Source organism: Leptinotarsa decemlineata, unplaced genomic scaffold (genome assembly GCF_025532065.1).
Source record: "Leptinotarsa decemlineata unplaced genomic scaffold, Ldec_3_MD MMD2_tig00000199_RagTag_RagTag, whole genome shotgun sequence".
In the NCBI taxonomy this organism is placed as follows: Eukaryota; Metazoa; Arthropoda; class Insecta; order Coleoptera; family Chrysomelidae; genus Leptinotarsa; species Leptinotarsa decemlineata.
Window position 1 is genome coordinate 256,589 of NW_027412544.1, and position 18,551 is coordinate 275,139.

Here is an 18,551-nt window from a genome sequence, read left to right on the forward strand (position 1 = left end):
TTTAATTCAGGAGCGAGTCTACAGAGGAGATGGATGTCGAGTTTACGACTCCAACTGACCTCCCTGTAAATTTAATTCAAAAGCGAGTCTACAGAGGAGATGGATGTCGAGTTTACGACTCCAACAGACCTCCCTGTAAATTTAGTTCCGGAGCGAGTCTACAAAGGAGATGGATGTCGAGTTTACGACTCCAACTGACCTCTCTATAAATTTAATTCAGGAGCGAGTCTACAGAGGAGATGGATGTCGAGTTTACGACTCCAACTAACCTCCCTGTAAATTTAGTTCAGCAGCGAGTCTACAGAGGAGATGGATGTCGAGTTTACGACTCCAACTGACCTCTCTATAAATTTAATTCAGGAGCGAGTCTACAGAGGAGATGGATGTCGAGTTTACGACTCCAAGTAACCTCCCTGTAAATTTAGTTCAGGAGCGAGTCTACAGAGAAGATGGATGTCGAGGTTACGACTCCAACGACTGACCTCCCTGTAAATTCAGTTCAGGAGCGAGAGGTTTGGTGGTACAGCCAGGAAACGATTGAGTCGTCTCCTCAAGAGCGGGATACCTTATAAAACCGCCTTGCACCAAATTCTTGAGCGGCGTACTCAGAATCGGTCTCAGGTGGGGGAACAAACCCCTCATGAGCAGGTTAGCAAACGTTGGCGCTCAAGTGATGATTCACCAAAACCAGAGGCAAAAAAGCCCTGCCCGGCTGAATCTAAGGCATCGTCAGGTGTAGCTGACGTGCAAAAACCCTCATATGGGAAGGTTGTCGTGGGTATCAAGGTGGAAATCTTGCAACTTGACTATCCGACTACCTCATTAAACAGAGCATATACTTTGTGCCTGCCCCGCTGGGGACCGAATCAGGTCTTTAAGAGTTTTGCAGTGCCGTACTCTTACCATCTGACCTGAAAGACCTCTCACCATATAAACTAATTGGAATCGTTAAGAAGCTGGGTTTATTTGGCCGAGTGTGAATAGGTGTGAGCCACAATAAACCCTTGCGGGTTGCGGTGGAAGGTCGAATAGACCCACTCACTTTGGACCTAACCTAACATAACCTAACCTAACCCCTTTCAATTAAATTATTCATATTATTGTTCAATATCCATGAAAACTGAATATGGCAATAATAGTCGCCACAAAAATCTATTACATCGTAAAAAAAAATATTTGTTTCATCATCATAGGCAATACCTTCAAAAGAAGCCTCGTCAAGTTCTAATGCTAATTATTGATTTTTTACACATTGAATGTACAATATCGAAAAAAAAACAGTTAGTTTTAGATAGCATCATCAGTTATAAACAAGTCAGAAAACGAATAAAATGAAATAGAAAGTTGAGAACTTTCAATAAAAAATAAATTATGACGTACTCGAATCCTCTTGACCCCTTCTCGTATCAACTATCTATGAAAACGTATGATCTCTCTCGAGTTTCTTTATATGATAGGTTGACCAGAACCTCAAGGAATGAAAGATCAAAGATGTATTTTAGATTGTTCGATAAAGGAACTGTGGGATGAGGAAAAATGATTTTTCAAGTCCTGATATCCTGTTTTCGAATATCGTTCTAACATAATATTTTGGAAATTATCAAAATTCATTTATTGTATTGAAGGTCTTTAGAGTTTTTTCTTCCAGAATAGAATTTTCTGCATGCATTACTGTTTATAAACGATTGTTTGATTATTCCTCATTTGAAAATATTTTGCTATTTTTGAAATTGCTGATAATAGGTACTGATAATAGGTTACCTTTTCGAAATATTAATGATGAATATTATCAATTGAACTGGTCCGTTTCTTGATCAAAATTAATAATACTATCAATGCTAATTATTAAACTTTTTTTTTCATTCTAGACACGTTTCTTTGCAAGATTCCCACATTTTTTGTATCAAGATGGGGAAGTAGAATTCCAAAACCTTTTTTTCCCAACTGAAAAATGTTTCATAAAATTTCATAATATTCAAACCTTCGATGAAAATAGATGATTTTGTTATCCAACTTGAATAACTCTGAATAATTTTAATTTTTTTCAAGAAATTTTGACTTCTTATAGGATTCAAGTCAGAAATTAAAAAAAACTTTACTTGGTGAACAAAATTTATATAGAAGGTAAAAAGTGCAAGTTCTTAAGTTATAATATCCTCTCTACTTTAAAATTTTGACTTACGAAATGATTAGATAATGTATGCCTAAAAGTAGACACAAAGGTTCACCCAGTAAGATATAAACACATATCTATGCTTAGTTAGAGTTCATCTCCTGATTTAAAGAATCGGAAAAATATTTTTTTGAAAATCTGAAAATATTAATTAATCTTTTTTAATCTCGGAAACAACTATGGTTATATCAAAAATAATTTGAGGTACGTTTCTGTTGATTTTGTTCAGTTGTTAATGAGTAGGTACTATAAAACGTTAATTTTTTTTCTGGAAAATTGATAGTTCAGGAATTGTACATATTCTCTCATTAAATCTTGTTGAAATTACCATACTAGGATTTATTTTCAAAACGCCATGTTTCGATTTTTTTGAAAAATGGATTGCAAACTATTTTTATCATCGAACATCAAAAGAAGAAAGACATTTTCTAATCTCTTTTTCGAGCAGTAACTGTTGAGATAAATGTAATGAATTAATTTTTAAAATTAGGTGGGTATGCCTACCATTAAAATAACATCCATTAGGTTAATATTTGGTTGTTATACTTATATAGGTATATTGTCAAAAATCGCTTGCTTTGAGACTTTTCAAGCCATTTAACTTCTACTTACTGTTCTCCTCCCTAGAGAAGCTTATTTTAATTTTATTCTTACAACATTCGTTAATCTTGTAATTGTACATTGTTGATTTCATTCATCGTTACGATTCGACTTTTTAGTGTTCTGAGGATAAAAATTAAATCTGGGAAAATGTTTTTTTATAAATCGATCCCTTTCCCAAATTGAAAAAAGATTAGGGGGGAGTGGGGTAATTGCGAACACCTAAGGAATAACTGAAATTAAACAAAACCAGTTAAGGTTATGAATGCTATTTATTACTAAAAGTTAACTATAACTAATCAATCTTATGTTCTCATAATCAACGTAGATAAATGGCCTAAATAAAGTAAAATATTAATACAAAAACAAAACATTGGAGTCCAGGATTACCCCACAACAGGTGGAGTAATTACGGATGGTCTGTAGGGTAATTACGAACATAGTCTAATCAGAACAGAAATTACAAACAAAGCCTCTTGATGTACTTCCACCACTCGTACAGTTTTCGTGGGTCCATAAATTACATTTGTAACATTTTATCCAGTCTTCAATAGGTGGATCTTCATACTTTTCATCACAAATTAGGCAATAATACTTGTTTTTCTTTCTATCACCTTCATTTGCAACTGTTAGATTAGCAAAAGATATGAAGTGGTGTAACCAATCTACAAATAAGTTCTCGTTGATCCAACCTGAATCACTTACGGCTGCTATCATATCAGGATTGCCCCCACGTAACAACTGAGCATTCATACGCTTCCTCTTAAAAATAAAAAATGGAGGAATATACTTACCTGAAGCATTACAAGCGCAGACAACTGTCGTTGTAGTATCTCTTTTACCACTTTTTGCCATACCGACTTGTTTCTGGCCTTTTGTTGCTAAAATCCTTGAATTTCTTTGGACATTGGATATACCTGTCTCGTCCACATTGTACATTCGATTGGCATCAAAGTGGTGTTTGGTTTGTGAAATTTCCAAATTATTGAAGAACATTTTCACTTCTGTCTCATTAAAAGCCGTAATTCTATTGATAGAAGTGGACTGAGATTTACGTAGTGAAATATTAGGGTGCCTTTCCTTTTCTTAAATCCATGAATCAGTCTTTTCCTGCCATTTAAGATGTTTCATCAAAATTGTGCTTTACATTATTCACTTTGGCAAATTTGAATACTATTTTTCGAACCATTTCTATAGTTACACCATAAAATAATTTATTGTATTTCATAATATAGTTCTCTTTCTTGTTCTTCAGAAAATATAGCCTTTCTGCCAGTTTTTGTCACCTGTATAACTTCTTTCTTGAGATAGTAGTGTATACTACTTTTCGTAATAGAATAAAGAGCAGATGCTTTTCCAAATGAAAGTGTTTTACTTTTAACAATTTCATTTACAATTTCATATAGATGCAGGGCAGAAAACAAGGATATATAATAAAAAAAGGATATTAAATAAACTATATGAACTACATGGTGTGTAGGGGTAATTGCGGATGGCCAAGATTACCCCCTAGAATCATCCGCCATTAGCCGACACAGACAATACCACAAACCAATATTTTTATTTGAGGTTAGAATAGCGTGGTGCACGCGGTTACCCCCTAAAAACATTGTTAATAAAAAATAATGTGATATTTATATGTAATACCTAAAATATTATACACCTATTCAATTTTAGTAAAAAATATATATGAAATTGTTGATAAATCTTCAAATAAACATACCTTGTAAAACGAGCGCATCGTCATTTCACCACTTATTGGGCAGCACTACGTCTGGGATGGACTCACGATTGCATCACTCGAAATATATTTCATTCTTTTCTAACATAGTGAAACATACACGTCCGCGATTACCCCGTGTCCGTGATTCCCCCACCTTCCCCTACTATATTAACATTATTGGTCAATTAAAATAATTGCAGTAATATTTTACATTTTTGATAGTTTCCAAAATATTCGAATAACAAACTTGATGTTTTTTATCTCAAAGATAGATCTTGTTATGGGAATCGGCAAATATACTATTTGTACGACTACTCTGCAAAAAAAATTTGACTACATAAAATAATACGTTTTTGTTCAGAATGTTTAAGTAGGTGATGAACAGAAAAAAGCGGTATATAACCAATGCTGAAAAAGTGGAAATAATTTTGCAAATAATTATTTTCATCAAACTAAATATAAACATACTATTATTACACTTATCAGGAATGAGATACATGAATGTTGATGAGTTCAATTATTGTGTCGAAATAGGTAACTTCATTGCAATGTTATAATGTTGTATATACTACGAGCAAACGTGATACCTACTCGAAGTCGTGATCTGAATTTACTTGATCAAATGTTGTTCAAAACTATACAGATTTATGAAATGACATATTATGACGAAACGTAGATTGAATATTATTCATTTCAACTCGATTTTATATGATTCAACTTGGGCTGTTTTCCACAACTATGTAGAGAAAATATTCACAGACAATTCATAGATTTATCCATTTTTCTTGATTATTTCCTGAAATGAACAAAAATGGCTTTTTTTCAAAAAATCCATTTAGAACAATTTTCTATATTTTTCTCGTATCCCAAATATGCAAGAGAGAAACATGTTTTCTCAAATAGTTCCTGAACTATCAAGTTTGTAAAAAAACTTCGTTAACATGATACATATATTCAGAATGATGGGATTCCATAAAATACTCCGTAAAAATAAAAAATGAGCTTCATCAAATAATAGTATTTGTCGTTTTTGCTCAAATGTGTATTAACCTACGTGATATACAAAAACTGGGAATTGCCAACTCTGAAATTTGAAAACATTGTAGATAAAATTCCAACGATACTTATTGATAAATATACAAATATTATTAAGAACATTATTAGAATATAAAATTGAATATTTTCACAGAGTTCTACGACCTGGCAATGCATCAAATTGTGATGATATTCTTTTTATCTCTGAGTTCTGATATTTTCTTGTTCCCAGGATGAAAAATATTTAAATAAGTATACTTTCATTTGACAAATAATGATCGAACTAAATATACAATTACAACCATTTCGAACAAATGTAAAATATATTACTAGGTATACTCACTATTTCATATCGGTATGTCTTGAGAAACTTTGTTGGCAAAACATCCTGTAATGATTTTCGTTTTAATTTCTTCTCAGTAAAAATAAATGTATAATGCTCACATGAGAAAGAATGCGGCAGTTCGTGACTTTGTGTTACTACGTACTATTACCATGACTAGAAGATTATGGCAACTGGATGGACCAGTGAGAATATTATCATCCGTTGGATTCTCTTTCACGTTTTAAGAAAGTAGATATATGCTGATTGACCGGAACATGAGATGTATTAGTATCAAACTGAATCAATGAAACGTTCAAAATTAAGTTCGATTATTAAACGTTGCAAAACTCGGGTAATTTGAATGAGATGTGAACGGAGAAAGCGCGTTTTGTATGGGATTTGTATAAATCTTAATTACTCGATTACTATTCGTGGTTTCGTGGTGCCCGAGATTGGAAATAAACAACCACGTTAATAATTATTCCACAGGTAGGTACATATACACTCGCGCACTCAATGAGGGAATACTCTTAAATGTAAATAAACACGTCTACTACCTTTATATCCTCATTACCAAAACATAACATAGCAAAGTACCGTTCTGATGACGAATGAATGGAATAATAATTGCCCTACAAAAATATATTCGAATGGATATAAAATGAGTAATTATTGTCGTGGACAATTTAAACTGTTTATAAAAAATCCGCCCGAGCAGGGACTTGAACCCTGGACCCTTGGATTAAAAGTCCAATGCTCTACCGACTGAGCTACCCGGGCTGATGTTTAACATTGCAAAAAACATTATGATGAGATAAACTATTAAAGTTGTGTAATGAAATAAAATAAACCCAAAATATTTAGTAACTATTGAGAATAAAATCTCGATAATTACTTGCATAAGTTAAACTTCGGATATAAAAGTTTGTAGAAAACCAAAGTTTTTCTGTTAATGCGGATCATTGTCATTGGGATAAATTATTATTTTAACTTTAACAAATGAAATTAAACAGTGAAAATTAGGTCAAGTCAAAACACATAGGATATAGATTTATGGAGTAACAACTTTTAAATTACTAAGTTTGATAAAGGAAATTTATTTTTCATACTGCGGTTCTATGTATGAATATATGGTTACTTTTGAAATAATAGAAAAGTATAATATTCGTTTCGTGAAAAAAAAAAGTACAGGTCCCACCGAGATTTGAACTCGGATCGCTGGATTCAGAGTCCAGAGTGCTAACCATTACACCATGGGACCTTCTTGTTACAGAAGGTCATTTCAATAATATATGAATTATAAACATATCATTCAAACCATAAAATACATATTTGGATTTAAAGTAAATAACATATTATCTATTATTATATGCTTACAAATATATTTACTGAAGTATATATAGGAACCACGTATACGTACATCATTTCAACTACAGCTATTATAAAATAATGTTTTCCTATCTTTTTCAGTTTTGCCACAGTTGCTTCCAAAAATTCCCAGTGATAGTGATCTTTTAATCATCAGGGTTGCTATATAGGGGGGGTGGTGCAAATTTTCATCATTTTCGATTATACAAAACGAGATTTATCAGTTATCCAAATATCAAAAGGAATATGACTGTGCTTATGGAATTTCCAGTACAGGGTGAAGAAGGTGAATGTATTACCAGAATCATGCATATTCCATCGTCAGAGGACACGACGACACTGTCCGCATCACCGAATAATAATTTTGAATTGGATAGCAATATGACTTGGCACAATAACTTTACTGGAAAAGCAGAAGCTTCTCAGAAACTTCAAAAGGAATTTTGAATTTCGTGAAGTTATCTTCATCTCTTGAAGTCGCCAACTTAGTTGGTGAAACGTGCGTCGAGAAGATGAGTACTGCATTTCTACTGATTGGAGAAGTATGTAGGTAGTTGTTTTCGATATACTCTGTGAAGCTCAAAATATACCGTTGCTCACCTTCATGAAAAACCGCAATCCGTTTTTGATTGGAGACCCAAACTACACAAGCAACATCGTTAGTGTAAAATAATATCAAAGTGATGTTGAAGACCTGCCACATTTCTACATATATATCTACTTTCACAGAAAATATTCTGCTAATAAAGAGATAGCGAAAAGAGATACAATCGTAAACCATTTCTGATCCCAATACCACATTTCTTATTAAATTTATTTGAAAGCTTAGATTTATAAAAACTGATGTATCAAACTATCATTACAGGAAGATCTGTGAAAACTCAGAAGTGGGTATTTACTTATGTTCTGACATTATTATTGAAACATCACAAACTAACAATGCACTCTTTATATACTATAAAGAGAATAAACAAACTATGAAACACTTGAGGTGTTTTCTGACGCTCATGTATTTAAAACGTATTCGTCTGTGCTACAAATATATTCATTCTGGCGTTGAAATGATGACGTCACATCAACTATGATTTGAAACGTATTCTGTATTAACTACCCTGACTATCGTGAGGGTTTTGAAACGTAATTCGACCTTTTACGTTAAGTCAATTGACAGTTTCTGCTTTATTTTGATGGTTATAGATTATAAAGTGCTGAAAACTTTTTAGTAAGGATTTACAAAATGAAGCTGAGAAATTATTACTCTCACAAATCCGATTCTAATTGAATCGGACAAGTTTGTTTTTATTATCGAATTTGACATCTGATACAAATTGAATCATTCCATTCTGGCGAATCTTATCATTAATGACGTCACTACGAATCGTTTTTGAATACACTCTTGAATTCGATTAAACGCCAGAAAACACCTATGAAACACATGAAACATAGATATTTCTGTTGTGGTTTATGATCTGTGAGAATTGTTAGAGAACTGGTTCTACAACTGTAGCGTTCTATACATTGATTCAACGTCAACTCGGAAAGGTTCTCTAACAGTTACATTTACAGAACCAAAATGAAACTAATTTCATTCCGATTAGGGTTCCTCTGTATGAACCCTGATTCCGATTCAGGCAATTAATATTCTGAAATTATCAAGAGTATGTACAACTGAAATAAACGCGTTCAGATTTTATCAAACTGTTATGGTCTTTTCTAGTCTTTCCTCTTCATCGATAGTCGTTTAATATATTTATTAGATCTATTAATTTTTTACTGTACACTGAATCTATTGTTTTCGTTCAATCTGTTATCTATGGTGTACTAACAATTACTGATAGTCTTACATTGCTAAATCTTATGCAGATACAGTTTACTCCTTTTGTTAATGTATTAAGAAAGTCAGCACAGAGGTACCTACATTAGATATACCTTGGACAGACGAGTAAATTTGGTTTTAACAGCATTTTACAACATCCGTGTTTGCTGCTAACCTCTCTAATTCATGGAAATAACATGATTTGGTATCAAGTTATCATATGTAAATTCGAATGTGATGGGATCACGAACTCAACAGAAACATTACACTCATATGAAAATGGAAAATGAACAAGCCACTACTCCACCAAACCCAAGATACATAGAAACCCTGGTTTTTGAACCACTCCACTTTTGTTTTTCCCAAAAAATGTCAACACGACGAATGAGATTAACTCAACTTTGTACAAATGTTGATGGAGAAAGTTCAGCCTTCTTGGATAGATGGTGCAAGAATTGAAGTCTGTTGCTCGTATTTTGTTCAGCTCTTTGATTCATGGACCATAATGTGAAAACAATTTTTCACCTGACATTAGTTTATTTCCAGATGTGAATAACATTGAAAATTGAAATACCAACTTGACATTGTCAAACATGGTCACTTGAGGTGTACCGAGCACCTGCGTGAATCGAAGGCTGTAATTCATAAATTTATAGAATTGTAAAGGGTACATTTTTAAAAGAGATACATTTTTGTGAAAGAAAGGTTTTGACTTTCTAATTCTATTAATTTATACAAAAACATGTGGGAACCTTCCAAAGAAAGAAAGCAAATAATTTCAAAATGAACGCTATACAAAGATGTGTAGTTCAGGCAAAGGAGTAATTTTCAGACACACACTGAAAAAAAATCGTTTGAAACAACTACTTCGCGATATGAACATTGAATTTCATGGAACAAATATTTTCAAAACAATTACTTTTATATGAACATTGAATTATACAAAAATACTTTTTTCATATTCAATTTGTACTCGAAATATTCGTTATGGAATTTAATCAGATATCATTGACAGGATTGCATGATTTAGGATATGAAAGAGGTAAAATTTCATTTTCGAGGAGGTTTTTTCTTCCAGTTTGTGTCTGAAAATAACTTTTTTGCATAACTACACATCTTTGTATGGAGTAAATTTTGAAATTAACTGATTTCTTCCTTTCTTTGGAAGATTACCACATTTTTTTGTATGAAGATGAAGAAATAGAAAGCCAAAAACTTGCTTTCACAGAAATTATAGGATCTCTTTATTATTTCTTTATCGAGAGTGCCGTAAGTCGGGAGTTTTTGACTAAATATTTTACATCTTGACAATCTTGACTACAATAGTCTGGTTGATAAATGTACTTCCAGTCTTCTTCTTTCACTACACAAAACATGGCTGTATATTTACAAAAATGGCAGATAAATATCAACCATGAACGTGATAAAATATGGACGTAACTTTTACATTGAGAATCACACGTCTTGGCCACTGCGTCACAGCATCATGCGACAAATCAAATTCAAAAATTTTCACATGAAAATATGCAACACATAAAACATCATGACATTTATTCTGATGTTACTTGTTCAAGTGACGTATGTGCCAGGACATGAATTTCTTTATCTTTTATCAGTTGTTGGAGTCAATGTTTTCTCTTTAATAATCAGTCTAATTTTTATTATTGTCACTGAAGTCAACTTTTCAACTGTTGACACTTGAAGTTTTCCCTCTTTGTATTTGATTTCATACTAACGTCTATCAAAGTTATGTTTTAAAAGTGTGGGCTTTGTTTTTATATATTTTAAAATTGAAGAAAAGCCGTTAAGTTGGAAATAAGTATTATAGAATCATGGCAAATGAATCTATCTTATCCGACGATTTTGATAACTTGAAAAAAGACTACTTTATTATCAAAAAGGAACTAGATCGAACTAACCAAGAATTATATGACTGCAAAAGACAACTAAAGGTACAGGAAGCTTTACAACATGAATTTCAAAGTGAAATTGACATGTTACAATCTGATGAAATTCGCCAGAAACAAAAATATCAAGACATGATTTCACATCTTGAAGAAACTATTAGCAACCTGAGATCAAATTATAATGAACAGATTCAGACGTTGGAGTCAGCTATAGTAAATTTAGAAGAGAAAAATGTTGCACTTGAAGTGGAACTTGGGGCAGTTAAGAAAACGAATTCATCAATGTCATTCAGTGGAGACACCACACAGTTAATTGAGGAGATTCTCTTACTCAAAGAGGATAACCAAGGTTTCACAGAAAACCGTGATGAACTTGTAGCCAACTTGGAAGAACTTCAGCATAATAATTTTGAACTACAAAAAACTCTGGATGTGGGTGTATTTGAATAATCAAAGTAGAATTTTTAATTTATGGACATGAATTGCAGGAGTGCAGAATGGAATCATTGAATCTCAAAGAGAGTCTTGAATGTAAACGTGAAGAATTGTTGGAGGCTAATAATTTAATTCAGAAGTTGAATGATGACAAAATTTGTTTGCAGACAGAGCTGGACTCTCTCAAAAGTCAACCTCTGGATGAAAAAAGTAAGGGAAATTCATTGTTTGCTGAGGTAGATGACAGGTAGGCATACACAGTGAATCCAGCAATGTGGTAGACAAGAAGAGAAAAATGATTATAAAAATTTTCCGCATAGAAAACATGCAAGGTGTCTGAAAATTCTAAAAGTTAACCCTTGAGTATCTTGTTTTCAGGAAAATGCTTTTCAAGAAAATAGTTTTAAATCACATCTGAAATATTGATTTTCATCAACTTTTGCTTTAAATTCACATTTCACTTGAAATTTTTGGTAGGTGTACCTTTGATTTTCTATAACTTGATTAGGTACCTCCTTGATAATATTAGTTTATTAAAAAAAAAAAACAGAAAAACAATCAAAAATGTTATTTCAGCAAATATTTTTCCTCAATATAACTTGTTTTTTAATTTTTGTGTCCTGACTAGTAAAATTCACTCATTTTAATGTTGACAGTTTGAATCAATTGATAAATCTACAGAAGGCAAGCATGTGCATAGACAAATTACAAATGGAAAAGAAGGTTTTGTCTTTCTAATTCTCCATCTTAAAAAAAAGTGGTAAACCATAGTGAATAATTTGTGATAATAATTATAGAATGTACAGAATAAGTTTTATTCAAGACGCATTTCACTACAACGAAATGATAATTTTAGGACTGATAAACTTAACTACCTACTATTTGAGTAGATTATTTTACGCCTGGTTTGCTAACCTAAATACATTTTTCTCTGTCAATTATTCCCTACAAAGCTCATTATAACCACACATTTGAAGAGGGGGATGGTGGCAAAAGGTTAGATTTCTTATTGTAGTTAGTGAGTAAAATTTCAGGTGGTTATAGGGGTAATAGGGAATTGTAATGTTCCTCAAATGAATCAATGTTTTCAACAAATGGAACTACTGTAATTTGTACCCAATGTCAGTATTTCCAAAAAATGAATGTTTGGTGCACATTTTTTTTTCTTGAATATGATAGAACTAACCGATACTTGATTAAAATCCATTATAACATATTCAAAAAATATACTTCAATGTGAATTTCCACTTGAGAGTTTACAAAACCGCTATACGTGTTGCGGTGCAAATCTCACATTGAAGTGTGTTTTTTGAATACGTTATTTTTTTCTGAATATTTATAACAGCTACCATCAGATTATCAAAGGAACATGTGTTTTCAGTAAGATACATGTCCTGTCCCTTTTCCAAGGGTGGAATAGAAACTTAATTTAAATAGGAGGCAAAAATGAATTGTTCAAAATTGTCTAATTTTATGGCTTATAAAGTCCTGACTTCACTTCGGCAGATATGCAGTTGAGGGGATGCCCGAAACAGCAATCCACTGCTAAATAATAAAGACATCATTGAAGAACACAAGCTGGAGAAGCAACATCTATAGGAGTGTGGAGTACTTATGAATATTTTAGAGCCCAACCAAAAAATTATTTCCTTATGGGGTAGCTGTGTTTAAATGATTAATGAAATATAAGTAAAATTATAATCATGTATTTGTTTATTGTATTTTAATGGAAAAAAAAATTGCTATCCAAATTTAATGAAAACCAATATTTCAGACGATAAACATTTTTTTTATTGCATTTTGCTAGACTTTAAAATGAATGCACTTTACTTTTATGGAGTATACTTAAACTATTTTATTTTTTTGCATCGACTGTCATATATTTCTTCAACAATCAAAAAGGTTTATAAAAAAATGACTTTCATTCGCAAAATGAAATTTTCAATCCATGTCTCTTCATCTACCACATTGCCGAACATACTGTGGAAAATGCTAATTCAATTCACTTATCATTCATGATATCGTAGAAGGGTGTATCTGCAGGAAACGATAAATAAAATGAAATCAGATTACACCACTATGTCACAAGAGAGATCACAACACCTTAATACAATCCATCAATTGAAATTAGAAAACCTGAGGCTGTTAGACAAATGGAAATCAGATAGTTCAGAGAAAACAGATGATGAAGATGAAGTCGTCAAGTCATTGCAGTAAGTTATGTTCTCTATTTCCTAGTAAGGAGGTGAAAAATAATATTCCGACATTAGATTCCTATAGATTCAAAGCCTGACAATTAGAAACTTTATTATTTCATCGAGGAAATTGATAATGACCTTTCACTTATTTTGAAAATTTATTATAAAAAGTTCATGCCCAGAATATTAGGAAGGGATACGAAAAATAAAATTTGAAATTTTTAAAAATTTTGAAAGTGAAATATATCAATAAAATCAATTCGAAACTTTCTTAACTCATAGGAATATAAATTGAATAGCCATAATCAAAATATGATGAAAACATTAGAGAAATAACATAATAAAAATATACAAAAAATTATGTAACGTATGAAAAAATATAAATGTAAAAAATCTGATGGAAAATAATTACCTATTACTTTCAGTGAAAAGTTCACATTCTCATCGAATTAGTAAAAAATAAATATAAATATAAAATGATATAAATATTAATATAAATATAAATAAACGAGAAAAGATTCAAAAATATTATGACATTTCAATCTTTCATATTCCAGAGAATGAAATGATGTATCATCTTAAAATAATTTCAAAATAGGTCATGCCATTCAACCTGAAAATTAGTTTTAGAACATTTCAAGGTTCTAAAAGCTTGCAAGACTCCGCAAAACACACTACAAATATTTATAAATTCAAATTATTAAATTTAAATTATTTTAAAATTATTGTCAAAATTCAAATCTGTTACAGATTGAAACAGAATTGATATTTTTACAATTTTTACAATAATTATAAATTCTGTACAATATGTTTTACCAAAATGAAATTGAAAAAAATTGTTTTATATCCCTGAACATAACGTTTTATGTACATTCCAGTATACATATATACAGGGGGATGGGCACGGAGACCTTCAAATACCCCACTCTAAGGTGTAGTGTGCTCCGATTGTTGCTTTTTTTTATTATTATCTCATATTTATGGAACATATGCCAACATTATACTGTAGTTTTGTCTACACTACTGTACAGAGTTCACAGTTGCTTTAATCCGGGTATTCTCGGTTCGGCTTGATGTGGCATATGACAATCAAGTCTGTTTTGTGTAGTACTGTTGAATAACTGAGTCATAAACAAATTACCATCACCAATTGTATTAATATAAAATATTTCATCATTAGAAAAATAAACATATATTGCTACATTTTGTATCTATGAATAACTTCTGAAAAAATGTAATTTGAATCTGCATTGCCAGTTTCCATGTATACCTCTGGTATCCAAAATATTGAGTCAAGAAAAAAATTCAAGCATCAGCCTTGTAAGGATGAATCACACTGATATCATTTATGTTATCATAATTATGCCCAATTCTGGTAATACATACTTTTTCCAAAGTGTGTTACTTGCAAACTTGAATGGTTTTATAGTTAGTTCTAGTTCATTTGAGATAAATTGGGAATAACTCTGCCTTTTTGCAATCTCTTCTAAAAAGTTGTTGAAGAATAATCAATTTGTTTCAGGTATCGAATAAAAGCATTAGAAGATCTCTTAGAAAAGTACAAAAAAGATCTGGAATCTAAACCAGTAGTCATATCAAAAAATAATTATGAAGAAATTCAATATTATCAAGTAGTGTTGAATAATAAGAAGTAAGTGAAGCTTTCAATATAGTAACTTGAGGTATCAAACCATATTCCCTCTTTTTCAGTAAAGAAATAGAAGATTTAAGAGATGAAATATCGTCTAGATCATTAACTCAAATTTTACTATCCACTTCTTTGAAAGAAGCCAATGAAGAGAAAAGGAAATGGAGATTGGAGGCTATTTCCAAACAGCATCAGTTAGATGCTATAAATAGTGAGTCTTCACTAGATAAGGAAGAAGTAGATAATTTTGAGGCAAAACCAAACAATTCCAAAAACGAAAGATTAACATTTAATAGATCTGATAATGTAACTAGAAGAAATACCGGCGATAAAAAAGAACTTAGAAAAACTACTGATATGAACAATCTTGAAGTGAGGAAAACTGATAGTAGAATGATATATGAAAAATTTCAAAGATCTGAAAGAGACACCCAGAGAGATACCCAGTTCCGAGTCCCAGAATTCATTCAAAGAGGCATGACAAAAACGAGAAATAGTGAAAAGGTAAATGAAGGCAATGATGATGTGTTTGAGAATAATAAAGAAGAAAGTAATAAAACTGTCAGTAGTGATACCAAGACAAATGAAGATAAAGAAAACCTATCAGAAAATATGGATCCAACAGCAAATAATTTACAAAAGGACCAGCCTAGAAAAGTAACATTCTCTGAAAATACAGTTTCTCCCAAAAAGTCTAGCGGAACGAGCATGAGAACTTGTAAACGAGTTATTGTTGCAAACCCTGTTTATTTTTCCAGCAAACCAGATAATTAGAGTATATATTTTGGAAATGGAGCCACAAAACAATTCCAAATTATTCATTATTTCTTGTACATTTTTTTAAAATCGTCAAGTAAACCATTGCATTAGTTTTTATATTCGTGAAAAATATATATACGTTAAAAAGCTTTATTTTCTTACTTTTCTTGTTATTATTACTGTTCCACATATTAAACAGGAGCCGTAATGTGAAAAACTTCCCATTTCTATGCACTCCAGTAAATATTAAAGTTTACGAAAATATATATAAAAACTCAAATCACAATCTATTTAAACAATAAATAAATACAACTATTAAGTTAACAACTTGTAGTAAGGGTAATCAACAATCAAATCAATTTAAGAGTTTAAATTTGTTCCAGTATTTTACAGCTATCCTATATAAACATGATTATTTCACTTACCTAATAATGGGGTTGGATCATATAAATGAGGCAGTGAATATTCATAATTTTCTGGGCCCATCAATTCTTTCCATTTAAATTTTTTTTATTTTTTTTTATTTCATGTTTTGGGAATCAATTTTATTTCTGTTTTTGAATGTGTGTAAAAAATATGAAAATACAATTGATTGATGCCCAATTTTCTATACTTTTCGAATAATAAGTCACTGAAGTGACTTTTTCAACACAAATTTTGTGCCCTGCTTCTTCCTAGTATCCTAGTGAATTGTGAATGAATTAGGGCAAAGTAAATCTCCAAACAATTCTTTCCAATATATTGTTTCAGATATTTGTCAATCATTATTCCCAAACAATTGAGACAGTCAACTGACCTTATTTTTTCATTGAGACAAATATTGACGAGTCATAGATTCAACGATAGAATGGAATATATGTGGTTTTCTAAAAATTATTGTTAGAAAGATTTGTGCCTAATCACTGATAATTTTAAAATCTGTTTTCGCATTACGTTTTAAATTGTCCCAATTTTCATCGGTATATGTAGTAAATATCAACAGCAAAAAAAATAAAATTGGATCCAACACAGAGAATTGTGGCACTACATACTAAATATTTCCTCTTTACTTGAGGTTCCATTCATATTGATTTGTTAAATCCTACTGGTCAAATATATTTTCGTAATCACAGTCCTGAGTACCAAGTCTGATATTTTTCAGACTAATATCTAATAGTGGGACTGATGGACCGATAAAACCTATATAAGTACATAGAACAAGAAAAATATGTTTCTCCGGCATCCAGATGGTGCAGGATGCTTCCATCTACCAGCTGTACATCTTCATAATAAGCATATCCTATTTTGATATGGACTGTTAAATATGTGTCTATCCAGAATTCTATACTGAAAGCATGCTTATACCTTTCCCCCACTGATGGAAATCCTTTTCGTCAGAGGCATAAAGTGAGATGTAGTAAAGAAGGGAACTGAGGAAATCGCCCTGAAATACACCACTCTGTTTGGGCTTCAGCTCGACCAGATGATGAAGCGAGTCCGCCAAAGCGGTAACAGTTGTTGAAGGAATCTCACCATTTTGACAAGTACCACAAGACAACTGAGCAAATGCAAGATGAACTTATGTGATGTATCAAATGTTTAATTATTATTATATTTTTATATGCACACACCTCACAACAGGTTAGATTATCATCATGTACAAGCTGTTTTTCATATAACTGTTCTCTAGTAATTGATGTACTTATTATATTGTTATATACCATAGCAAAGAATTCAATATGCATTAAACTGACATTCGGATAATATATTTCTTAGCACAGTATCAAACAATAGCATTAGTACATCAATTACTGGAAAAACTTGATAATTGTAATATAAAAACTAATTTTGTAGCATCTGTGTATAATGATGAGCGTTTTTTTTGTGAGGTGTGTGTAAATATGAATTGAGAGGGGTATATTTTTGAGAAGAGATTCATTTTTATAAAATAAGCTTTTTGGATTTTTACTTCTCCATCTTTATACAAAAAAATATGGGAAACTTCTGAAGGAAGTAAGCAATTAAGTTGAAAATAAGTTCTTTACAAGTTCATACTTAGAAATTATTTTCAGAGTCAAACTGGAAGAAAAAAAAACTATCCAAAACAACTACTTTTATATGAACATTGATATTATTTATAGGAACAATGCGTAATATTTCCAATAATAATGGTTTCAATATTAATAATTTATTCTTTGGAGACTTTATCTGGTCTATTTCAATGTAACTCCATCAATTTTCAAAATTTTCCTGGTTTTCCAAAATTCCTGATCTACTGATATAAAAAAATGTTCTGCGATGTGCTCATATGCAAGATAACTTATTGTATTTGCTTTTTGAATTTTCATATCTATCGAGAAAATTTTTTATTTTACATTTTACTCATTAGTCTTGGAAATAATCGAAAATTCCAATTGCATTCATATTCTTAGATAGCAGTAATATAAAAACATTTTATAAGCCATTTCCAATAAACTTTGTTTATGAAAATTTCGAATAAACTATTCTGTAGAATATATATTTATATACTCATGGTGATGGGAAGAAATAGGGAAAGGTCAAGATAGTAAATGAATTATTTAGGA

At 31.3% G+C, this 18,551-nt stretch overlaps 2 protein-coding genes and 2 non-coding genes across 5 annotated transcripts in view; 1 reads left to right on the forward strand and 3 right to left on the reverse strand.

Moving 5' to 3' along the window:
* The window catches only part of Ide (Insulin degrading metalloproteinase), a 54,622-nt gene extending 47,326 nt beyond the window's left edge, over positions 1 to 7,296 (reverse strand). The window contains exons 1-2 of one of the 2 annotated variants that reach the window (XM_074172759.1): positions 7,277 to 7,296; positions 5,875 to 5,919 (exon numbers count right to left, since the gene is read on the reverse strand). In XM_074172759.1, the coding sequence (XP_074028860.1) occupies positions 5,875 to 5,919; positions 7,277 to 7,281 (50 nt within the window). In that variant the 5' untranslated portion in view covers positions 7,282 to 7,296. Of the gene's footprint in view, positions 1 to 5,874; positions 5,920 to 5,975; positions 6,395 to 7,276 lie in introns of those variants that run through there. The other variant, XM_023165805.2, reaches the window with a different exon arrangement.
* TRNAK-UUU (transfer RNA lysine (anticodon UUU)) lies at positions 6,564 to 6,636 on the reverse strand. The gene has a single exon. It is a non-coding gene; the product is annotated as a tRNA-Lys (tRNA).
* On the reverse strand, positions 7,046 to 7,117 carry TRNAQ-CUG (transfer RNA glutamine (anticodon CUG)). Its single transcript has one exon. It is a non-coding gene; the product is annotated as a tRNA-Gln (tRNA).
* Positions 7,297 to 10,693: 3,397 nt separating the features above from the next.
* Positions 10,694 to 16,138, forward strand: LOC111509935 (spindle apparatus coiled-coil protein 1 spindly). Its single transcript, XM_023165794.2, has 5 exons — positions 10,694 to 11,379; positions 11,436 to 11,629; positions 13,410 to 13,595; positions 15,103 to 15,231; positions 15,291 to 16,138. Exons 1-5 carry the CDS (start codon positions 10,873 to 10,875, stop codon positions 16,000 to 16,002), a joined length of 1,728 nt encoding a protein of 575 aa, XP_023021562.2. The 5' UTR covers positions 10,694 to 10,872; the 3' UTR covers positions 16,003 to 16,138.
* Positions 16,139 to 18,551: the final 2,413 nt, after the last annotated feature.